This window comes from Hylobates moloch, unplaced genomic scaffold (genome assembly GCF_009828535.3).
Source record: "Hylobates moloch isolate HMO894 unplaced genomic scaffold, HMol_V3 SCAFFOLD_5, whole genome shotgun sequence".
Classification (NCBI taxonomy): Eukaryota; Metazoa; Chordata; class Mammalia; order Primates; family Hylobatidae; genus Hylobates; species Hylobates moloch.
This window is the reverse complement of record NW_026652280.1, coordinates 124,969,596-124,996,144: the sequence shown is the minus strand read 5'-3', so window position 1 is coordinate 124,996,144 and position 26,549 is coordinate 124,969,596. Positions and strand designations below refer to the sequence as shown.

At 33.9% G+C, this 26,549-nt stretch overlaps 1 protein-coding gene across 4 annotated transcripts in view; it reads right to left on the bottom strand.

Moving 5' to 3' along the window:
- Positions 1–422: 422 nt before the first annotated feature.
- Positions 423–26,549, bottom strand: part of OLFM3 (olfactomedin 3) — a 208,574-nt gene continuing 182,447 nt past the window's right edge. For all 4 annotated transcript variants that reach the window (XM_032155227.2, XM_058439527.1, XM_058439528.1 and 1 more), the window contains 2 exons: positions 8,501–8,607; positions 423–7,329 (listed from right to left, as the gene is read on the bottom strand). In XM_032155227.2, coding sequence (XP_032011118.1) covers positions 6,652–7,329; positions 8,501–8,607 — 785 coding nt within the window. In that variant the 3' untranslated portion in view covers positions 423–6,651. The remainder of the gene's footprint in view (positions 7,330–8,500; positions 8,608–26,549) is intronic.

The following is a 26,549-nucleotide window of genomic DNA, read 5'->3' as shown; positions in this document are numbered from 1 at the left end:
AAAGCCGTAGCTGATGGCAGTACTCCTTGGCCAAAGGAAAAAGTAAAACTGGTTATACGGGAAAAGTAACAGAGGTCAGTAAACAAAAGAATCATTTCGAAACAGGGCATCAAATTCCGGTCATAGAGATGGAGATCGGGAAATTGATTGAATGAGAGCTGAAATCACTGAGTGAACAAAAAAAATTGGAAGATACTTGCTGAGAACAAATACTTGGAACAGGCATTTATTTACATGATTAGATTTTATCTTTTCATAAAAATCTGATAATGTAAGAAATTGTTCAACTTCTTTTTCTATGCATACTTCATATTCCAAGAATAGTTTCTTTTTTTTTTTTTTTTGAGACGGAGTCTCGCTCTTTCACCCATGCTGGAGTGCGGTGGCGCAATCTGGGCTCACTGCAGGCTCCGCCCCCCGGGGTTCACAACATGACTGCCTCAGCCTCCTGCGTAGCTGGGACTACAGGCGCCCGCCACCTCGCCCGGCTAATTTTTTGTATTTTTAGTAAAGACGGGGTTTCACCGTGTTAGCCAGGATGGTCTCGATCTCCTGACCTCATGATCCGCCCGCCTCGGCCCCCCAAAGTGCTGGGATTACAGGCGTGAGCCACTGCGCCCGGCCTCCAAGAATAGTTTCTAATGAAGTTTAATAAAGATACTAGAGAGAGAATGAAAATATTTATTTTTATTATTTTTGGTTTACATTGAAATGGAAGCTAGTGGGTAAGTCTTCTCAAGTCCTTTATGAGAAAAAGTCAAAGTAAACATCACTGATGGAAACAGCCTCAATTCTGTACTCAGCATGACTTTATCTGTGTATGATTGCAGTTTTTTAAATAAAAATATTTTTAAAAATCCTGAAGCTGTAGATTATGTGCACGTCAACTACCATAGTTTCTAAACCATGGCAAGTGTTAAAAGCTTTCTCTTTGCTGTTTATATGTTGCTGCAGTAGCTAATTTCAGAAGAGGAATTTGCAGTTAAATTTGATGGAGCATACTGCATCTGCTCAATTCCAGTCAGAGTCTAATGGTGCTGCCAAAAGGCTGCATTAGCATCATAAGACAATGTTCTCCAGACTCAAATAGATGTAGGACAGGCTTCATAATAGAGACTCTTGGGTCACTGAATCTAACAAGAACGTGCCTGTAAGGCTCTGCCACAGAAAAATAACTGGATTCAGTCATATATCTATATAATCTCCTCAGAGGTTTTACAGGGAACAACTTCGTCTTGAGTTCTTATGAAAACAAAACACAAAAAATTACTGATACTAGGATGTTGATTTCTTTCTGAATCAAGCTGAAATTCTTGAGGATTGCAAGACAGATGACAGCCATTCAGTGCTTGTTACAAGAATATTTAATAAATTTGGGATTAAATTAGATTAAATTGACATAGTAGTGGTATTCTGGGATATGGATTTCTTTGGAAATCTGATGAAAACTGGAAATCCTCTACCAGAAAGAGTACACAACCACATCTATATAATAAATTTAGCATACATTTTCAGGGGGTTCAGCCATTCCCAGAAGGGTATTTTTGGATTTCAAGTTAAAACAAAAACAAAACAAAACAAAAAAACTCCTGTAACTGAGAAATGTTGGGAATATTTGGTCCATGGATTTCTAAGAACAGAAATAAAGAGGACAAATTATTTTACATGGAACAAGTGATGACGTTTCATTCTTTGAATGAATTTACCATGGCAGGCTTCTTCTAAGGGAGACCTCCCTTGACTATCTCCTCTAAACGTTATCTCTTATCCCACCTTACCCCTAGCAAAGGCAGTCACTCTTTATCATATGTATTTTTTATTTTTTCACAGCAATTAATACAACCAGAACTTACTTTTTATTAATTTTTTGTTGCAGCCTGTTCCCATTAGAATGTAAGCAAATGAACACCTTATTTGTCTGTTGATGGCTATAACCCTAGCGTCTAGAATGTCATCTGGGAATACATAATGCAGTAGTATCTGGTTGTAAAGTTGGCTAACTACCCACTGGTAACATATATGAATTCATGTTAAGTCAAGAATGATATGGACAAACAGCCGGCTGGAAATATATTACTGTAGCATGATAAGCTTCTATAACATACTTAAATGGTCAGTGTTTCTTTTATTCAGCTGATTTCTTGCTCCATTTAAACATTTTTTGTCACAAAATATTAATTTTCTTAAAATGCCTATTTATATGCAACGTTTTCAAGTCTAAATTGTGGTAGGGAGTATATATTATGGCACTAATAATATAAATGACTATTAGTCATTTATAAAAATCAGCTGCAACTCTTCCGGGCATAGTATAACATTGATAGGGATAAAACATGACACTGAACTGCATAGATGTGTATGGTTTACTAGCAGACTTCTCAGGGCACTAAAATATTCCCAAGAACTTTTCCATGTTCACCATATCGCTTTGTATCTTTAACTAGGAATAATTATATTTATATTATTTTTTAAGATTGTCCTAGATATAAAATATAAAAGTTACTGTATCCTCTTAGCAATATACTTTATTCCTTTCTTTTATGTCAATTTTAAGTCATGTTTAATAATAGTTTATATCTGTAAAACCTGTTGGGCACTTGATAAACTGAGCTTCAAAGGGAGTAAGTTTTATGCCAACTAGTTTGACATTTTGGAGACAAGGCAGGCTCCAAACAGGATTAAAATTCCACTATGCCTGATGCAATAGATCAACCAAAAGAGAAAAACTGCATAACATAATTTTAAGATGTAAGTCAGATAAATCAGCTTGGTAAAATCAGTTGGGGGAAACATTTTTTTTTTCTGATTGGCTGACTGCTAGAGCAAATAGTTTTCTATTCTTTATTCAAGAGATTTTCAGATTTGCATTCATCGTTTCTTAGAAAAATAATGAAAAAATTTTCATGAAGTTGTTTTTTCTTCCATAAGTTAATGTTATCATTATTTTATTTTCTAGTATAAGGCCAACAATTCAAAAGAACAGATTTTATTAAGTCCCAGACTTTCTCTGAAGCCACTAGCGATGACAAATTGTTAGCTAATAGTTTTATGCTGAGTTTAGTTAACTTTTAGAATGAGAAATGATTCTATAATCTTGATTTCAGTATGGATACTGCTTGCTGAGTTGAATATTTATGACTCTGGGCCTTTCTATAAATAACTGTTTAAAGCTATAAACATTAAGTAATGAAGGCTTTGTTTCATCCTATAGAGTCTGCATATAATTCATGCTCTTTTCCTAGAACACTAGGTAGACTATTTCATAGTAGCTCATCTCATGTTCTACTTATCATCTGATGATGGAGAAAGTGAAGTACACTTTGTTTCTAGATGTCCATTTTTTTAAGCTTATAAACAACAGAAATGTATTTCGCACAGTTCTGGAGGTTGGGAAGTCCCAGCTCAAGGTGCCAGTAAATTCTGTGTCTGGTGAGGGCCCTTTTTCTGCTTCATAGATGATTCCTTCTTTCTGCGTCTTCACATGAGCATCCATCCTTTGATCATGTCATGAGAACTTTATCACACAGAGTACAACAAAGAATATAATCATAACTACTCTATCAAGTCAACAAGATGACATTTTGGATTCTGTTTTCCAAAGTATTATATTTCTATAAAGCTTGACTTTTAAATACTCTGCAGTGGCTAAAGTGATCAGATAAGTTTTTAAATTTTTTTGTAAATTATTCTTTAAGGAGAATAACACTAAAGAACTATTACATGTAAAACTTACCTTAATAGGGAAATTATTGGTTTTATTTTGAAATGAACATAAGCGTAATTTTATATAGTTACATTTTTAAAATAATTTTACTGGTTGAAAAATTCATACACCTAAATTTGGTAATTATTTTAAGATATAAAATCTTGTTTCTTATTAAAAAGAAGAAACAATAAGAAATTAACATTATTTTCTGAAGATAAGATCTCATCAGAGAGAATAATACTGACTACAAGGGTGAAATGACTCCATGAGTATGGAGACACGAATCAGAGATTCTGAGTTTGTAATGAATCTTAACTAATCATAATTCTATTTATATAACACATCTGCTATTCTTTTTTCTTTTATCTCTACATATTGGAAACATACTGAAATACTATCATTATCTGAACTCGTAGATGTAAGTTTAGGTGCAAATAATAAGCATTGTGATTCAAGCACCACAAATAACACACAAACACAATCAGACCATGAACATATTATTATTTGAGTGATATGAAAGCTTGTTAATGATCTGGCTAATTCAGAAAGTATCAGTTACATATTTCAGTTAGGATTAAGACTTTCTGAGCTTGGATTTCTCCAATGCTTTGATTATGTGAGTGATTGAAAAATACTCATTATTTCCCTCATAAGATTTATTTGTTGGAGATTAAAAAAACAGTGAATAGAGTAGTTCTTATTTATTTTAGGCATAAAACTGATAATAATTAATTAAGAAAAATGCTTTTAAACTGTAAATGTTTAATGATTATCACATTTTAAAATTCATGTTTCCCCACTTCTAGTGACAATAATAATATCTGTGCTTGCTCTAGCAGCACATACACTATAAATTGGAAATGGTGATAAAATCTTACTTAGAAAACAATAAAGTGGTTTGCAAGTTTCATACCTCATGAATAAGCTGTGATCAGCCAAATTTTGAATGTATGTGGTACAATATAACATTTTAAACAAACGAGTAATGATGATCCAGATATCTATTAAAGGCTATCTACTTAAAAATTCATTCATTTTTAAAATTAAAGTGACTTTCTTTCCTCATACAAACTCAATATATGGAACACAGACTGGTTATTTTTGTGGTGTGTGTACAATGACAAGTGAATCTCTTAAATTTCCAACTCCCAGTAGCAAACCAGAGCTTATGTAAACTCGTTAAAAAAAGAATAAAATATTGCAAAAGGACCCAGAGTAGTCATTAAATCATGTTAACTTTTTGTAGGCAAAAAAAGAAATCATTGTTAAACTTTGACAGTTTCAAGATTGGGTTATTTAATTCTACAATTTTGACAGTGAGATATTTGAGGATGATGCTTTACTTGTGACATTTGAAATGAATTACACTTAAATATTAGGATTTCTTTACATGATGCTTTATCTAAATCATTACATCCTTATCTTTCAAAGAAAATCGTGGTACTATGTATGTGTGAAACTAAACATTTAAAACAATTTGTTTTATTATTTATTATAGAATATACTTTTTAAATTGTAAAACCAACCTATATTAGTTTCCATAAAGCTGCCTTAGGGAACTATTTTTTTAATATGTGGAAAATATATCCAAACTCAATGAAATGTTTGATATATAGTTAGATTATATGTTTCATAGAGTTATTAACATAAGTATTATTAAAGCTCTTCCCTTTTGGTTACATTATTTTTCCACATACAGTGAATCAAGGTAACAAGGGGTTGTTTTTCCATTTTGTTTTCTGAATTGGTTATTTACACGTTTGAAACCACGAAGACAACTCCCAAGTCTCTCCATATTTTATTTTGCACAAATCTTGCCAATAACTCCTCAGGGCTCATAATCTAAATCTAAAGGACATTACAGAAATTTTTTTTTCTACAAGTTTTCAAATGTGCTTATTTTCAGGGTCCTGACATAAGGAATTTCATTATTGCAAGTTGTATGTAAAATATAAATTAAATGCTAGTACATTTAACTATGAAGAACAAAATTTCTTTAGTGTATAATAAATGAGTAGAGTCAACTCAAATCCAATATTTGGAATCCAGATGCACCTTGTGCAAGAAACTATATGGGTTGCATTCAGTGGAGTGAACAGAGTAACTCAGTTGTACGAAATCAGTTGTTGCATTCAACGTCAGTGGCCCAATAAACTTGGGGTAAAATACTCTATGTAAGGTGTCTGGTTTGGTTTTCATTTTAGTTTATAATGCTTATGTAAAGGGGTAAGCCAAGAAGATTATTCTTGACCACACTTGAAAATGGACTCAATTACTGAGATTAAATTTCAGTGTATTTTATAAAAAATATTACTTTCACAGAAGTGAAGAGATACAATAGCACAATGGTGGTTACAATGGTAGAAATACATAGTGCCAATAAAATGTTAGCAAGAGATTTAAAAATGACTGTACAGCACCGCATCAGAGAATTGTGTTAACAGCAAAATGATTAATATTATTTTTCAATATAAATGAAAACCTTACATTTTTTAAAGAAATAAATGGGATAAAAGTGCTTTTTGTTCTCCTAATTCCTACCAAAATATTTCCTGATATGGAGCAAAAGACAGTAAAAAATGACAGTTTTAAAAAAAAGACATTCATGCATTTAAGCCACCATTAGTCTCTGACTCTAATATAAGGCAGATCATTAATCTCTTGCAAAACTATGACTTTAGCCACTTAAACTCTTTTTTTTTTTTTTTTTTAGTGCTTTTCATGACAAGGACATGATAGGCCTTGTAAATTTAGAAGTTAAGATGTGTTTCCAACATGGTAAGTTAGACAAGCTCAGCTATTTTTTTGAAACACCAACTTTACAATAAAAATGCTTTGCTTTGGAGAAATGGTGAAAAATAATAGTGAAGAAAAAAACTGAGGGGGTCCTATAGAGTTTATCACAAATTACACTGTTTAGATCAATGAAAACATATCACATTTGCCTATGTGTCATCCTCTGTCTTGATGATATGGAAAAGGGTGACATTGAACAGGACCTGGTGGCCATTGTTCCAGGCATAGAGAGCTCGATCTCTTGCATTGTAGTCAAGCATGGATATGTGAAAGTATTGGTTATGGAAGGGAATGTCTGTGTACTCATATGTGGAGGTTTTGGTGGAATAGGAATAATACACCTTGGCTCCAGTTAAGTGGGAGTTGGTGACATACAGTGTCCCACAGATCATGAAAGATTCCCCTGCACTTCTCTTGGGGTATCCAGTGCTCCAGCTCTTCATCACCTCCAAGGTATCTTGGTTAAGTTGGCTGATGACAATATTGCCTGCATTCTGGTTAGTTGCATACACAGCCCACAGCCCGATTTCATCAGCCATTAGGTCGATGTCAGAGAATCCACCCCATGTGTAGGGGTAAACATTATGAAAACCAGCATACTCCAGGCTTCGTTGGGCAAGCACTCTCCCCATATCAAAGCTATATTTGATGATGATATTACTCTGATACTTGTTAAAATAGAGTGAGCCATTGTAGACAACATGGTTAGTTCCTGCCCACTTGAAAGGAAGGTTGTATGTCCTTGATTCAGCCCCACTGACAAAGTCTGCAATTGATTTGTATTCACGAACAATTTTATTGTTAGTATAACTGTCCATGTACCAGACCTGAGAAGAAGGAAAAAAATAAATGGAGTGACTAAATTCTGTACTTTTCTCATAATTCCAAAAGAAAGACAGTGAGAGTCAGCACTTATTATTATTATAATTCTCAGGCTCTGGAAGCCACACTGTCTTACTGCTGACCTGCTGCAATGTATTTCAGGCTTTTGTAAAAATATTGCTATGATCTGCCTATGTGGAAAAGAAATAACTGAATTTACTACCTTGACATTAGTTTGCTTTTTTGCTTTTTCTTTCTTTGTTTTTTAAATTCCTGACCATTTGGTACATATCACTGAGTGAACCAAACATACGTCAATGCAAATTACAACACCTGGTAAATAATGCCATCAGTGAAAACTACAACAAATATAACCTTCAGCAAATTACATTTATTCTATCTCTTGCACTGAAAAAAAAATGTATAGTCTAGTTTTTCATACTCAATTGAAATAAGTACCATGGAATCTTCTAGAAACACTTGTTTATTGGGCTAGCCTGTAAGTACAACTACATTTTAAAGAAACAATTTTACTAACTTAATAACTAACCTCATTTAGAAGTAACCCTAGAGAATCTTAATTTTTACTGAGTCCTGTAATAGGACATAAATAGAGCTATGGCAAGTTTCTAGTATATTGATTTACATAGCACAGGCATTGTCAACTTATGAAAATACCCCCCAGAAGTTTCAGCGCTATTTCTTTTAAAATTACTTCTAGACTCCAGGGATATTTAAGCTTATTTAGTAAATTGGTTTTGCCCTTGAGTTTTTCACTTATTTAGTCCTATTTTTTCATACTAAGGAACATAGTTTAGAAAGAGTATGCAGGGAAGTTTGCCCTTGAGTTTTTCACTTATTTAGTGCTATGTTTTCATACTAAACATATTTTAGAAAGAGTATACAGGAAGTTAGCCCTTTTCAAGCATAAAACATGACTAAAATCAATAAAAATTAGATTTGCTAAACTGATGAATTAGAAGATAGAACATTTTACTAAAATAGATTTGTCATTCTTTCTTAGATATGTAAATATTATCAAACAGAAAATATTTGCAAATTATGTAACAGTTCTCAAGTACAAACAAATATCCCTGAGGAAAATGAATAGTCCAGAAGAGAAAAAGTGTAAGCAGAACTTAATTCTAAGCAAAGGTGTTTGTGGGAGAAACATACTCTGTTGTTTTTCTCAGATGCTAAAGGATCTGTCATCCAAGCACCAAATCGGGTTCCAGATGTCTTGACTGTAACTGGGCCTGTGATTTTCATCAATTTGCCACATGCTGAAATTAGAGAAACACAAACATATTAGATGAACACAGCCAATGATTCCAACACGCATACTCACACTAAGAGCAAAGAAGGGGATCATAAAACTAAGCCAATCCATGGGATTAATATCACATTTCTGAATAAATGATTATTCACAGTGGGTGCTGGGCCTTTAACCAAACATTGAACCATGAGGAGTTGCTTTTTCAATGCTCCAAATTTTAAACATAAAATTTTAAAGTGGGAAATGATTTGTACAATCTGGAAAGAAATAAATGAGGAACATCATTATCATTATACCAATTCAGTGGCTGCTTCTTTTAAGTAAAAAGTTAGACAAATGAAGCAAATTGCCCATAGACCTGTTTACTTGATAGCCAGAAACTCCTCCCCTTCTCCTGTCCCCATGCCTTGTGACTATGGATAACTTATACCAGCCAGAAAAACACTACCAATTGATTTTCATTCTGTTTGGCAAAGAAGCAGCCCCCAAGAAAGATAACTTTACAGTCTATAAGAATAAAACATTCAATCACAGTCTATAAGAAAAAGGTAGAGATTTTAAAGGTAAATGCCTTATATAGATAGCAGGTCTGATAGGGCAGATATGAACACACAAAGAACAAAACCCCCAAAACTCAAACCCTCAGACTCTGAAGTCACATGCAGATGAAAGATGAAGAGATGTAATACGTGACAAAAAGACTTTAATGAAAAAAGTTATAATATTTTTATCAGCCCAGCCCACCTTTGAATAAGATCTTAGAAATAGCTTGGACTTCATAAATTCCAAAGCCAAAACCAAACAGAAAGCTAGACATTTTTGTGAGGTTTTTAAAAAAGATTACTATAAAGTTTTAACCGTATTTTAAAATAATGTTTTTGTCCCTTTACCTGGATTATATTAGTTTGGGTCACTTATTATGCTTATCTTTCTTTTTATTTATTTTAAATTCAACTTTTATTTTAGGGGTACATGTGCAGGTTTCTTACATGGGTATATTGCATCCAGGTAGTAAGCATAGAACCCAATATATAGTTTTGTGAGACTTTTAAACAGTAAAATTTAAAAGTGATTTATTAATTATACACATTGTGAAAGGCAATATGAGTGCCTATAAAATGTTGGATTTTGGTCTAAACTTAAAGTCTTCTTTCTCGTCCATTTATATGATGTTATTTTCTTCTATTTCTTTCTTTTCTTAAAACTCTTTTGGGTCATACTTGGTCTACATATTTTCTTTCCTCCTCTGACTATTTAGAATTGATCAATTTCTATTAGTTCCTGTTGGTTCTTGTTTGTTTGGGAAGAAAAGAACACATACCCAAAGCAAATCAAAGACAAACTAATTATAACTTGAAGCTTATTTTGGCTCAGTTTTCTCTATGTGTGCTTCTTATAAGAGTAATTTATAATTGGCAGAATACTAAGCTTTGCAATTAGGAAAATGATGAATGGTAACATTATATTTTGCACTATTAGTTCAGTGATAACTACAAATTTAATAATCTCTAGCATTTCATAAACCTGAATTGAATATATTTTTCCCTTTTTGTAAAAGAAATCAAATGTGATGGCATCGTTATGTCCATAGCGTTGAGTTACTTTATGATTTCCTCAAATCAGTAAAACTGGATCAATAATTCAGAAGACTTTATGACATTATCTATAGAATTGCAAGACCTTGCATTAAGCCCTATTTAGAATATATAAGCTCTACTTGGTACAAACACATAAACAATATATGAGTAAAGTAGTATCAGTTTGAACTAGAAAATGTTAATCATATTCTGAACGGATCTAGTTGAGTATATTTTCTGAATGCAGAATAAGTGGAAGTAATATTATTTTTAATAATGTCCTATATACATTTTTTAATCAACAGATGATAGCATAACAATTTGAAGTGTAAGTAGAGTATAACAAATAGAAGGGCCTCTCTTTCCCCTAAAAACATCATAAAACGTGATTTTTTTTCTAAGCATGGAAAAGTAATTCTGACTTAAGATGATGGAGTGATACATGATTTTATCTGCTTTCATTTTCTATGATCTCATTAAAATGATAGTAAAGGAGTAAACCATGAGGGGAAAAAAACAAAAGAAAAAAGCAAAGCAAAGGTACAAGAGCCATCAGTGAAGAAGTTTTAACCAATTTCCAGAAGGCAGGGTTGATGAAAAGTGGTCATTAAAGATGAAGATGGAATAAGATGCATTTGTGTCTATGCAGAGCAAGTGAGACCCGAGGAGGGAGATGATCTGCGTTGAAGAGAAAAAAGAAAGGACTCAGAAACATAAGTAGAAAGAATGCTAGGAGAGAGATGGGACTCTGAAAACAGAAACACCACTTAAACCATGCCTTAAGAGCAATTGATTCCATATTCATCTGTAGATGCAGGACTCCAGAAGGCAAAGGAAAAAAAAAATATGAAACTGTGTTGGTGATCTGAGTATACCTAAGGTGATTAATACAGACATTGGAGGGCCAGAAGAAAGCCTTCTACACAATGGCATTGGTTGTTTCCCTGCCTACTCACCACAGAAAGAATTGCCAAGCCCTAGCTTAATAACAAGAGTTTCCAAGCACATTTATTGTTCAAAACTTTAAAAATGTATATATAACCAAGGATGGCCAGATTTTTTCAAAAAGTTTTTAAGAATGACTGATGTAAATGTTCAGAAGAACCAGGGCTCCCCACAAAAGAGATAACTCAGAGAATAGACAAGATCCAAGTACCTTCTAAGAGATTTGTATAATATATACTGTGTATTGTAAAAGGAAAACACAAAAGAACTATTCGAAAACAAAAATATAATTATATTAAAAAATAGATTGCAAGATAAAAAGAGTTATCTCCAAAATAAAGCAAAAGAGATAAAAATGAAAACAAGAGAAAAAATATGGAGGCATCTAGGATCAATCTAGAAGCTCCAGCATCCGGAGAGCAAGGTTTCTAGAATGAGAAGAAAGAGAAAAAGAAAAGAAAATTATCAAAGAAATTATACAGGAAATCTCCCCAGTAACAAAACCTAAATATTCAGATTAAAAGAACACATGATAATGAATGAAAAAAAGATCTACTTCTAAAAAACTACTGTGAAATGTTAGAAGATTAAGAGTAAATTGAAATGGAAACTTTTTAGAGAAAGAATACGAGCTTGTCACATGCAAACAGGTAGACTTAGACCAGAATTGGGCTTCTCATCACCAATACTGGATGCTAGAAGACAATGATGAGGGCCTTTATATTTAGGAAGAAAATCAGAGGAAAACAGAATAAAGATATTTTTTGACATGTGCACTTTCCAAAAATTTACCTACAATGAACTCTTTCTTCAGAAATTACTTGGGGATATATTGCAGTGAGTACGCCAAGACAGGGGAAGACATCAGACAAGAAAATAGTGACTTCCTGTCCCAGAATGACAACTATGCAGTGGGCTTTGAGAATAATCAGCCCAGAATGGAAAGACAGTTCCAAGAGGGAGGTCTCAGAAATAAGTGGAATTGATACATAGATAGACTGTATGAGATCCTCTAGAAAAACTAGGTAATGCAAAGGCAATTATTGATGTATACAAAATAATTCACTGGAATTTAACTCTAGTAATAGCCTCCATTAAATGGAACAAATATGACATTGGGCTTAAAGAGGAAGGAAATGTGTCTAAGTCCACCACTTAGCTCCCAAGGAACAATATAGACATTGCTATAATAATGTAAACACTCATGTCTAACTTGTAGAATCAGCCCATAAACTAATTACATAAAACTTGTTAGACATCTCATCTCCTCTGTGATTACAGGAAAGCCAAAATGTTTCCAACCATGACAACATGGAAGAATAGGTAAAGTCCACGTTGTTAGGGAATTAAACATTGGGAGAGGAAATGGAAAGAAAGATGGGGGTGTAACTGTCTTCATATTTTAAAAATATGGAGGTAAGAGATTTTTCCTATTGTTGAAAAATAATGAAGATTCAAATCTAAGACTTGAAATTACAAAATTGATAGGGTTGAACTGTGAATAGTCATGAAATCATATTAGGAGGAAACATGAAAGAAAGCAGAGTTGGCGAAGTTATCTAAATCCTCATCTTGCAGAGAAGGAAGTCAATAAACAATGTCTAAAACTGTAAACCAAAATAATTGAAGAAAAAAAGCATGTTAATAGAAATATAGACATAATCACTAATAGCCCTAAAATTAAACTGTTAAATGTGGTTGAAACTGGGGAGCAGAGCTAAAGAAGGAGACTGTTGCTTTTTATTCTAAGCATACAATTTTCCAGCTATGTGCATACAATATTTAGGTTATAATGTAAACCAATTATATTACATTATATATTATAATTATATATTATATATAATTATATATTATAATATATATTATAATTATATATAATATAATTAAACCAATTATATTACATTATATGTAATGTAAACCAGTTACATTATATATTATAATGTAAATCTAGCTATGTGTGCATACAATATTTAGGTTATAATGTAAAAAGTTAAAACAGCTGTAAAAGTTTAGTAGCCTTTAATTTTATAAAGCAAAAATCACATTTACATATTGCCTTTTGAAAAATCTTTTCCAGGTTTTATATGCCATGCTTCCTTGGGACCAGGAAGTAGATGAAAATGGAAGATGTAAATAGTTTGCAGAAATGGAAACTGTGAATATTCTGCATTTTAATTTGGCCTTTATCCTGTAAGGAATAGATGGAAACTCTGTTCTTTAAACTTTTAGCTCTTACAATTGACATGGCAATCTCTTGCTCTTTAATTCTTTCAACCTTAAAAAATTAGAATTTATATTATGAATTATAATATTTATCACTTAATATATCAAAGCTAATAAATTTACAGTGGTTAGCAAATGTGCAGGAGCTGTAATAAAAGATACTGTACATATGATTCAAGTATGAATGATATGCATTTTCAAAGTAGTTAAATGATTACAATCTTGGAAAATATACTCCTGTTGGAGATCCACTAGTTAAAAGAGAAAATGTTAGTCTAAAACTTAAAAATATTTTTAAAATGTGAATGATTTTTATGATTATTTGAAAAAATATACACAGGATCTCAGAAGTCAGTTGAGTCCAATTTTGTTCTGAATACAGATTAATACAATGTCTCGAATATGAAACAAACATAATGTAATGTGCATTCCCACAAAACTTTATACTCAGGAAATTACCAAGTGGAAACACAATCTGTAAAAATTTATGGCAACTTCAAGTTCTTTCTATTGTCCAAGTGAATATAGATTTTTTAGTTACAGAGTTTGACTTAACATTTTAGATGGCCAAACTAATGACAAATGGGATCTAATTAAACTAAAGAGCTTCTACACAGCAAAAGAAACCACCATCAGAGTGAACAGGCAACCTACAGAATGAGAGAAAATTTTTGCAATCTACTCATCTGACAAATGGCTAATATCCAGAATCTACAAAGAACCCAAACAAATTTACAAGAAAAAAACAACCCCATCAAAAAGTGGGCAAAGGATATGAACAGACACTTCTCAAAAGAAGACATTTATGCAGCCAACAGACACATGAAAAAATGCTCATCATCACTGGCCATCAGAGAAATGCAAATCAAAACCACAATGAGATACCATCTCACACCAGTTAGAATGGCAATCATTAAAAAGTCAGAAAACAACAGGTGCTGGAGGGGATGTGGAGAAATAGGAACATTTTACACTGTTGGTGGGACTGTAAACTAGTTCAACCATTGTGGAAGACAGTATGGCGATTCCTCAAGGATCTAGAACTAGAAATGTCATTTGACCTAGCCATCCCATTACTGGGTATATACCCAAAGGATTATAAATCATTCTGCTATAAAGACACATGCACACGTCTGTTTATTGCGGCACTATTCACAATAGCAAAGAATTGGAACCAACCCAAATGTCCATCAATGATAGACTGGATTAAGAAAATGTGGCACATATACACCATGGAATACTATGCAGCCATAAAAAAAGATGAGTTCATGTCCTTTGTAGGGACATGGATGAAGCTGGAAACCATCATTCTCAGCAAACTATCGCAAGGACAAAAAACCAAACACCATATGTTCTCACTCATAGGTGGGAATTGAACAATGAGAACATATGGACACAGGAAGGGGAACATCACACTCCGGGGCCTTTCATGGGGTGGGGGGACGGGGGAGGGATAGTATTAGGAGATATACCTAATGTAAATGGTGAGTTAATGGGTGCAGCACACCAACATGGCACACGTATACATATGTAACAAACCTGCACATTGTGCACATATACCTTAGAACTTAAAGTATAATTTTAAAAATATATAAAATTAAACTTCAAAGTGAAGTTTGATTTACCACCAAGACTGCTTCCTATGGTATAGGTACCTTATTGCCAGACTGAAGCATGATTTGTACAAAGCAAGAAGACACAATCCTGGTATTTGTCTCAAATGTCTGCATATTTCAGATGTTGAGGTGTGCATAATCAGATGTTGATTAGTTGAAACCTGAACAAGAACTGTCCTTGGAGCTCTGAATCATACCATTAGCCTTATCTAATCAACATTTCCAAACAACCCGCAGCACATCACTGGCTTGGGGTGTCTTTGGCTTCGATGGTGCTTGAATCTAATCCAGCCTTGCATTTCTATGGCAAACGGATACTGCTGAGTCTTAGGTTGTTTCAGCCAAAACTTAGGACAGAATTTGTACCGGAGGTTAAAACCTTCTGGCTCTTAAGCTAAACATTGGGTGACCATGGTAAAGTGGTCTTTTGGCTAGTTGACTCTTTTATTTTGTACCTGGTTTTGTAAGGAAAATTGATTCTTACTCCAGTCAAGCATACCTTAGAAAGCAAACTTTACTTTCGTGTAGCACTAAGCATTTCTCTGAAATATGTTAGAGGGTAAAATCAATAGTTACTATTTAAAGATTTAATAATTAATTTATTCATTTGACAACCATTTACTGTGAACTTATTTTGTACCAGAACTATTCTAGGTGCTGAGAATACAAAGGTGAACAGGGAGGCAAGTTGCGTGTTATAGCTTCCCAAAATACTATGGCTTATGCTTCTCCTTTCTGTTGCCTTTTTTCTTCTTCTTTTCTCGTTTTTAAATCAACTGGAAAGGAAATTTAAAAAAAGAAGTTATATCGGACCAAATCTGTATTGAGTAGAAAAGGACACAGCAATGAGTGCACTAAATATTTGTCAACATTAAATAAAAATTATTGAAATTCAGTCATGAGTACTGTACCATAACAGCATTCCGTTAAGACAGTCTTCTTAGATAACCTGAACTATATCTTATGTTTAGCCATATTTGCCTCTACTCTTCTTCCACAAAACATACTCATAAGTTGTCAACATAACAAGCAAATTAAGCTACTGTTCCATGTTTACTGTTTATAAAAAATGAATATGTGTGTCTAGTAAAAAAATCAAATATAGTTATATTTCACCATATCTCACTGACTTGTTCCTGCAAACCTATCTTAAAGGTAGTTGTTCTGTCTGTATGATAGAAACTTATTCCTATAATCAGGAAATCAATATATATCTAGTGTTGGCCAGGGAAGGTCTTATGAACACTTATGAATTTAGTGTTTTGCATTATTCGATTCTCCTCTGTGTAATCTTCTGTCATGTTGCTTCATGTCTATCATCCATTAGCTATCTTCTCTCTACCCAGTGACTCAAAATGCCCAATTGCAGGCTTTGTCTTCCTGGTATTACTCTTTATTTGACCTCAGTCCATCACAACTTTTATTCCTGGAGTCAAATCCTTTGGGTAAACTAATATTTGTAGTGTTAATATAAAAAATATACTTTAAATGAAGAGTTAATGTCCCAAAGCATTAACAATTTAAAAATAATAACTGCATCTTCGGTTTCTTATTCTGAAATAGTGAATACATTAAAAATGTTATACTTGAAAGCAATATACTTGCTTAAAACCCAAAGTAGGTATATGATAATTACGTATGAAAATGTCCTTTACTTTTCACTGAGTAGGGGACAAAGTGCTTTGCATAAAGTTTCTCCACATTTGGTGACCATGTAAAGTGATCTTTTGGCTAGTTGACTCTTATTTTTACCTGGTTTTGTGGGGAAAATTGATTCTTACTCCAGTCAATCTTACCATAGAAAGCAAACTTTTAGGTGGTTAAAAGAATAGCTTTTGTATGTGACTTATGTGCTTCATTCATTTATTTATTCATTCATCCAGCTAAGGTTTTTTTTTTTTAGCAGAAAGCACTGTTCCAGATACTAGAGTTAACAATAATGAGAAAGCATGACACCTCTGTTCTGGTGAAGCTTACATTTTGGTGAGAAGAGAGAAAGAATAAATTAAAAAACAAATAAACAAACATATCATACAGAAATAAATTTAATGCCAAGATTTAAATTGGGCAATTTTATAAAGAGTGACTGGGGAGCTACTTGATATTGGGAGGGTAAGGAAGACCTCTCAGTGTGCGACATTTACTTTGAGATCTTATTGACAAGAGAAGGACATTTAGGCATTTAGTTTATTTACTGGAGCAGCTGTTTAGTGGATTTAGCCATTTAGAGAATAGCTAGGGGAAGGTAGCTTCTTACAGTGGTTGGGGACATGGGTTAAAGAGTCGGCCTGGATTTGAATCCTGATTTTATCCCTTATTCGCTGGAGACATTGAACAATTTTCTAACCTCTCAGTGTTTCATGGGTAACAATAGAACTAATACCTATATCAAAGTGTTATTGAGAAGATTAAATAAAAAATACAGGCTACATGTTTAAAGTAGTGCTTGGTACATAGTTAAGTACTTAAGAAATAATAGCTATTATTATTGTTATTGCAAAGGCCTTAATATGCTTGATGAATTAAGAGGAACAAATAAACAGAAAGAAGATCAATGTGTTTAGAATACACTTGGAACAGAAGAAGACGAGATTGGAGAGATGAGTAGTCCACATTAAGTTTGTAAACTTTGTGAAGACAAGATTTGGATTTTATTCTATGAATGATCAAAAGTCATTGGATTATTTTGAAGGGGGAGGAGAGTGACAGAATGTAAGCTACACCTTAGAAAGATCTCTCTAGCTACTGTATAGAATATTAATTGTAGAGTGGATAGAGTGTAAACAGATAGTCTCATTAAAAGGTTATCAGTTTCGGGAGGCCGAGGTGGGCGGATCACAAGGTCAGGAGATCGAGACCATCCTGGCTAACACGGTGAAACCCCGTCTCTATTAAAAATACAAAAAAAATTAGCCGGGTGTAGTGGCGGGCACCTGTAGTCCCAGCTACTCGGGAAGCTGAGGCAGGACAATGGCATGAACCCGGGAGGTGGAACTTGCAGTGAGCCGAGGTCACACCACTGCACTCCAGCCTGGGTGACAGAGCAAGACTCCGTCTCAAAAAAAAAAAAAAAAAGTTATCAGCCTGATTTAGGTGAAAGATGATGGAAGCAGTTGTGGAGATGGAGAAAAGTAGATGGACTTGGGGTATGTTTTTAGAACAAAGTGGATAGGACTAGGCTTTGGATTAGATGTGAGGAAAGGGTATTTAAAAACTCAAAAAAATAATGAAGGATAACATCTAGATTTTTGGCTTGTCCAGCTAGGCAGATTATAGTGTCATTTACTCAGATGAAATGACTGAGGGAGGAAAGGGTTTGGGAGCAAAAATAAAGAATCCTCCAGGGACAATTCTAAGTTGTTCATGACTATTACACATATCAGTGGAAACAGCATATAAATCTAGGGAACAGATACTCCTTTGAGTTTTGACAAAACAGTTTTGATGGTTTTTAGCATAATGATGACAGTGAAAGCCAGGGTCTACATATTGCCTCAGAGGGAAGGCATACACAGAAAAGAGAAAGGTATCTAGCACAGAACTCTGTAAATCACAATATTTATAAGACTCATCAAAGAAGCCCAAGAATAAGCTATAAGTGGGATAGAAAAAATAAGGTGGTATTAAGAAATCCAAAAGAAGAAAGTGTTTTAGAAGGATATAGTACTGACCTGTGACAAACACCACTAAGATGTCTAGCAACATAAGATCAAAGAAATAACCATAAAATTTGGCAGCAAGAGTCACTGCTGATTACAAAACTTAGATAAAGTGTGGTGATCCCAGAAAATGAATCGAAATTGGTTTGAAAAGAACGTAAACCAAAGCAGCAGCTATAAAAGATTCTTTCCAGGGAAAAGAAGTAGGGAGATAGGGGTAGGAAAATATGAGATTACAGGAAATTTTTATTGTTGTGCTGATGATAGTTAAGAAAGGTTTGTTTATAAAAATAATCTAGTAGGGAGCAATACGCTGATGTTGTGAAAGACAATAATTAAATAAATGAAGCCCATGAGCAGATGGTAGTTTAATCTGTTTAGTAACCATGAGTAATCATGTGCCTATCTTTCCTTTTATAATTTTTGTGTGTGAGTGTCTCTCTGTTTTTACTCCCATCAATTTCACAGGAAATGTTCTTAGAGTGGTATATTCCATCCAGGTTTGAACACTGAGGCATGAGTTAGGAAGCCTTGTTTCAAATCTAGGCCACAGCATTCAATCATTGTATGAAGTTGGACAATGCCTTATTCTCTGGAGTGGAATTTCCTCATCTATAAAATGAAAATTCTGAAGCCTGACATTTTTTCATTTTAAGGGAACATTGAATAGATAGTGGATCAACAGCATGTACATGCTGATGGAGAGAAGGTGGTATTTGTGGTTGTGGTCAAATAAACACCATCAGCGTTATGTTTATGATCACCATCATCTACCCTTATTCTCAGGAAGCAAAAAGCTGACAGAGCTCTCAGTGTTGATTTCTTCTTAGTAGATGCTTCCCTTACAAATGGTTATTGATTTCCTAAGCTAGAATTCATCTTGCCAAATGAAATTAGCAAAATTAAAGTTACAGGAATGTATAAAACTGGCAGCATCTTTGTTTATAATTTTGTGTACCTTAGTGTTAAGTAACATAGGTATCTCCAGATTTTAATGGAGCATAGATACTGTAAAATGTGGTAAAATAAAATAATAAGAGTCATTTTTTACTTCTCAGCTTCCTCACACTAGCTTTTGTTCAAATAAATCATTATCTTTCTCACTTTACTCTCACTTTTTATGAGGACAAAGGGAGCCAGAGAGGATAATTTTCCCAAATGCCTGGAAGACAAATGTTCCTGCAAAGGTGGATGGCAAAGAAGGAAGTTAGGAGTCTTGCTTCATTGATTTTCTCCTGCTATGCTCTTCTGTCTGCAGTAAGATACGAAAACATTAGCATTTATAAAATATTGTATGTGCACATTGCGTATATTCAGAAAATGTACTGAAATATACATCTTACCAAATGTAATAATTGAAGAAAGTGACCATTTTATTTCTATCATGACTTTTGGACATTAAATTTCTTATAATCAGTTACAATCCATATTTATCAATCAGTAGCTCAGGAAAAGATATCATTTGGGATTCAGCAGGAAGACCAGTTGTTTGGACCAATGAAGTGTAAAAACCATCTGTCCTCTCTTTTGTTTATTTGTTTATATATATAATTATTTCTTATGTAATTGGACTCTGTAATATCCTGCACTAATAGCTTCTGGATTTGAATCTTAAGGCCATGCCCTTATAAACAAATTAAATGGATTACTGAATATGTTTATGGACAGAATGTTATTTCTTTTTACTTAAGGCCATTAGAGAACTCATGCATTAAGAAATACTTCTGATTTGATCTTTAAAGTCTACCTATTTAGGTACTTAAAATAAGTTTGTACCATATATTTGGTAGTAAAATAAATTTATGTTATTTAAACTTTTATTTGCATGTCTAGCCTTATGAGTTATACTTGTGAGGGAAAGGTACAGATAAGAGTGGATATTTAAAATGTTGTATTGGATAGAGCACCGGAAGGAGTTTCTAATGGTTATCTGGCAAATGGGATCAAGAATAATATGAACATTCTAAATAACGAACATTTTTCAAAGTTAACACAGTTTCACCTTTTTAATTATTTTTGAAACTCCCTTGACTCTTCCTTTTACCTTTTCTGGGATTAAGCCTAATTATGAACATATCTTTAAGGAGAAGCCTGTTCAGCATTCAAACTGAATGACAACTTGTGTTATGAAATCCCAACTAATTTTACAATTCCTACTTGCCTTTGGAAATACAGGTTTTATATTATTAAGAGGCTCATAACTTAGTCGTAATCTAGAAAAATGTAGGAGATAAGAGGAGGATTAATGATAAATAAATATATGATAAAGTTTACCAATTACCAAAAATATGGCTAAAATATAACTAAGGTTCTAGAGTTCCAGAAGAAAGAATAAAATGCATAGACAATGGAGACATTGCCATTCTATTTTACAACCTAGAATTTTGGGAAGAGCAAGACTGTTTTTGGTAAATGACTTATTTGAAGATTCAATTTAATTTAAAGGAATATTCTTATAAATTTCTTCTATTGCATTTCTGAGTCAAACCTCACTCATCTCTACCTCAGGCACACAGCTTGACTTTTTTGTTAATTCCTGTTTTCACTGAGATCTTTAGTGTCTCTTGCTTTAAGTGCTAATAAAGCAAAGTATCAGATGTTTTGGAATGAAATACTGCATTGCCATTGAAGAGAGAACAGTTGGCAATGACAACACACATGAAAAAAGGCTGTGCTTTTATTTTCCTTTCCCCCCAAAAGCTTTTTGGCTTTGTAAAAGATATTGATGTGTTTTATATTTGACACACATTGATTTATTTCTTGAAAGCAACTTAAAGCTTTTGATTTTACAAATCAAATTTGTTCTTGAACATTCTGCAGACACTAAATTTTTGTCCACTGTGTTTCAGGTATATTGCGATGGTCTCCAGAAATTCAACTAGAACAAGACATTCATTCTGATCTCTCAATGCAGGGAGAATTTATCTATAAGGGTGTAAAGATTTAAAACAGAAAAACAAATGGGCATTTTCTGTAAAATATGTTAATGTATTAAGTGTCATGGGAGAGTAGGGGAGGTGGTTGTGGAAGACCATGCCAGGGGAATCCAACCATATTAAGGAAAAATCATGGAATAGTTAAAGTGGGAAGGAAGAGTGTCCCATGACAAGGGAGAGCAAGTTCAATGTCAAGAAGGTAAAGAAAGCATGCACAATTGAGAAACTGGAAGATTAGAATGGTTAAAGCTTAGAGTGAGTGCATCATGAGAACTCAAGGCCTTGAGAATCGGGCAGAGCCCATTTCATGAAGACAAAGCATGCAAAGGTGTTTGGATTCCATTTTAAAGGTAAACCACTTGAATACAGGTGTAATATAACAAGATTTGTATTGGGGAAAGGTCACACTAAATATTTTTTAGTGATGGAGAGCCAAAACAAATGGTCAGGAGGCCATTTGAGTAATTCAGTTGAAAAATCACGAATGACATTCTGAATTAGGCTGGTGGAAGTGAGGATGCAGAAGAGGTGGTTTTGAGAAATTGGTGAGAGGAGAGATAAAAGATATGGTGATTGCATGGCAGTGTGAAGTTCAGAGAAGAATTAAGAATGAATCTAGCCTCTTTTTTTTCTACAACAATTGGGTGGATGGTGGTTCTATTCATTAAATTATTGAGGTATCTAGGGAGTCTTTATTATTTTGTACCCCACAAAGACATTATGTATCGGGAAAGAAATCTCAGTCTTTGAACTCAGAAGGACTTCCATGTAAAGTGATTGCCTCTAACATGAATCTTTGGCAAGTTAATTTAAACTTTCTGAGTATCTGTTTTAGTGAAGTTGTTGATACTAATGCCTAACCCAGAGTTCTTGCACAGATTGGAAATAGCACATGCAAAGCAGCTGGCCTAGTGCTTGTCAAGCAGTAGGCATCCAATATTGCTGTAGTTATTGACTTATGTGTCAGTTGTCCCCACTAAAATATAACCTTGACAGGAAGAGGGAGATGGTCTCCTTCCCATCTTTGCACCCACAAATACCTAGCAAAGTGCCAGCACACATTAGAGAGTCAATAAATAATTGTTAAATTAAAGTATTAGCCCATAGATAATTTGGTTCTCGTTTAAAAACTACTTTGGCATAAACGGTAAAGACAGTAACTCAGGTTCTACTTGTGACCTTAAATTTCTAATCTTCTTTCTGTTAAACATGAAGTCTCAAAGCTGTGTAATAGAATCTAATGCTTCACTAGATGGCACCAAACCATTGCCCTAAAACAGCACTAACACGAGGGAGTCGGGGCAGAGGACTGGAAAGCTGGGAAGCCTTATTATAATCTACATTAAATATCTATTTGGTGTTCTTAGGGGTGTGTACAAACTTTAATCACGTTTTTTCAGTCGAATTCTCACATACATACAATTACATTCTGCATATCTAGGAATGTGACATGATTCAATCAAGAACAGGGGACTTTATTCTATTCCATCTTTCATTGGAGTACATTAAGAACTTAGAAAAGGACATTACTGTACTTCATTCAGGCCAGAGGTCCATTGCTGTTGAGAGATTTTCCTAATTTTTCCAAACTTTTAATTCTCTAGTAGAAATAAGCAAAATGGTGCCCATGGTGCCCCAGTGGTCTTGATGACTTGTGATTCCTTCGGGATGTTATTTACTATTGGGGGGTAACTTAGATTTTGCAGGCAATGAGACTAGCTTGTGTTTTAGCATCTTAAAATTCATGTGATGTATGCTGTGACATTTATTTAAAAGCAAATCCACTGAAAAAGTGAGGGAAAACACATTCATCATTGTTGTAATTTTATTGTTTCTAATCCATTTCTACCCTCTACTAATTGGCCATGTGGGTTGAGAAGCATTTGTGTAGAGTGAAGATGTCTTTGATGAATAAGCCTTCTTGCTCTTGATACTATATTGCTGATTCGATAATTATCCAATGTCCCACTCTAGATCTGAGCAGCATAGCAACTGGATTATAGGCCCTTTTGGAACAATTGAACCCCTGACATGCTTTTTTTTCCTCTACCCTTTCTGTTAATGGTCCTGATGTTAACATCAGTTTTCTTCCCCAAGTCTATGCATTCTGATATATGGATAATTGGGCATTTGTTTATGAGATAATATTAGCCTTGGAGTTCAAGGGTTCTCAGAGATGAATTGATCCAAACTGTACCAATTGCCAGGAAATGTAAATACTAAATTGAGTGTTAATCAAACTATAACCTACTGCTATACTAAAAGTTATATGTTTGATTTCTTCTGCAATTGTATATATACATACATATATTTATGCACTATATATAATATAATAACATATATAATATATACTACCACACATCTTCTTTCAAATAGAGTGGCTCTTTTAAGAATAAAAATATGAAGTTTCATTTATTAATTTTTTCAGTAACCATGTGGTTTTATACTTCACTGTATAATGACTGTATGGCTCTGCCTGGACGTTTTCTACATTGTAATTAAGGGTTGTGGTCCAGCTGATAAAATCTCCTCCTTGTTCAGGAGATGCTCAATAAGTGGTTAATTGACCTAAACATGATGGGATGGTAAAAACTACCCAGTTATTGAGATAAAAAGCATGAAAGAGTTACATTCATTGTTTGTGGCAATGGTCCCTCTACTAAGTGAATAAGAAACTGAAGGCTGCTAATAATCTACGAAAGCATTTATGAAATGTGGGAACTATTTTCAGTATTTTATAAAGTCATCTCAATTAACTTATATAGCAATCATCTCATTAAATAAGAAAGTTGAATACCGATTTTATTGCTATTTGATATTTGTATTACATTAGTTGCCAAGTTTTGTTTTAGATTAGCTAAAATAAAAATAAATATTGATTAACTAATGCAGTTTATTTGACAGTCAAATTCTTTCTAACACTGTGGTCCACTGGATAAAATTAATTAAAAAGATCCGTGATGTTACAGATATTAAGGATCAAGTCCTAAGCATAAGGATGCTATAGAAATATTATGCAAAGTTCAATACGAAGAATAAAAAGGATGAATGCGTGCCTACTTAAATTAACCCTCTTTGTCCAAAATATTGAAAGAGGCTATATTTGGGAGGTTACATGTGGGTTAGAAACAACAAACAAATGGGGTTAAAAAGAGCTGAGGAGAATACAGAACTACCCAACTGCAGTACAAATTATTTCCATCTAGGTAAACCAGACAGAATACCTGTAGAAGGAAAGCTTATTTATAAAATTGGGCAAATCCCAGAAGTTGTTTTTTGTGTTGTTCATTCAAAAACATAACTGACATACTTTAAGTTTCAGGGGGTTTACTAACTAGAATCATCCTATTGCCTGTCCTTGCTTCAGTAGAGTGCATTCGTACTTAGCAGATGCCAGCTGACTACACGCAATGCCTATGTGCTTGGGTTTATTGTGACATGCTAGGAAGAGTGAATTGATTCTCAGGGTCTGGAATGGTTTCTTTATAACAAATGGACCTCCTCCTCAAAAGCAAGTCAAAGCCCTACACAGACAAATCCTACAGATTGTCACTTGCAGAAAATCTTTAACCAGGTATTTTATGAGCTAATAGAAAATGCACCTGGATATTTCTTTGTAAACTTCATATTATTGAGGACACTGGGTAATTCTTCATTTGAGATTTACTTCTTAACTTATTTTGTGGAGACACCATCTGGCAAGCCCTGTCACTAATATGGGCATTAAACTAAAGATATTTCTTAATATAAAAAGAATCAAATATAACAGCAGAATTTCCTTATGTAAGTAATATTTACCTATTGTATATTAACCATAAACTCCACAACTCGAATTATAAAAGCAGAACATGTAAAAGAATTATTTAAGTGCTACGTTAAATAAATAACTTTTCCCTTGCTTAGTCTTATCATGCCCTGCCATTTTGACTCAAATAGGACGTGGCTAAAAAGATGCATTTCTTGTTATGAGTAAAACAGATCATTCTCTGCTACTTGAAATAGGTAATACGGTTGAAAAGTGTAGAAATTATTCTTATGACTCCTTATAGAGTAAATTTATTCACCAGATATTTATTGAGTGACTTTTCTTTGCCAGGTAGTTTTCTAGGCATTGGAAGATACATGTCGTGTGAACATGATAGACATAGTTCTTGTCCTCGGAAAAGTCTAGCAAGACACATTGTGCTACACATGCAATGATAATGAAACAAGATAAGTCCAATCATTAGTGAAATATCAGGATTTGGAAGTGCCCAGTGGGGACACCAGCCTAGTCTGGCAGGTCAATGAATGATTCTATCAAGAAACAACATTTAAACTGAGACCTGACAAACGAATAGTTTATCACATGTGTCAGGTGAAAGTGTGTTGATGGAGGCAGGGTACATAGGGGAAGGAATGTTTCAGAGCAGGAACAAACAACATCTTATAACAACTCCAGGTAAGACAGTGTAAGGCACACATAACTGGGACTTAGTGTGTGAGGAGAGAAGTAGCAAAAGCTAAGCCTGGAGAAGCAGAAGGGGCCACACATGAAGGGTCACATAAGCCATGGACTGTATCCTATGACATAAGGAATCCATAGGCGATTTTAAGCAGAGCAAAATAATTTCAGATTTATACTTCAGAAAATCCCTTTGGCAATAATGTGCACAATGAGTTAGAAAGGAATGAAAACTGGAGTCACAGAATCTATTATACATAGTTGATTGTTAGAAGACCAACTGCAAATGAAAAAATGTAGACTGTGTTTGAGGAGGAATACAGAGCTGAGGATTCTTGAACATGTGTTTAGGCCTTCAGGTTTACCTTATTTCCTCCTCATTCATTTTGTTGGGTTCTCGTAGAAATCCTGGTATGATGACAGTGGAGCCTCCCATGTAGCAATTTCCCACACTATTTTGAGGCTGTGATAACTGAATGCAACATTTTGCATTTTGGATTTCTTTTTATCACTTGAAGCATATTTGTAAAATAGTCTTTACAATATTCC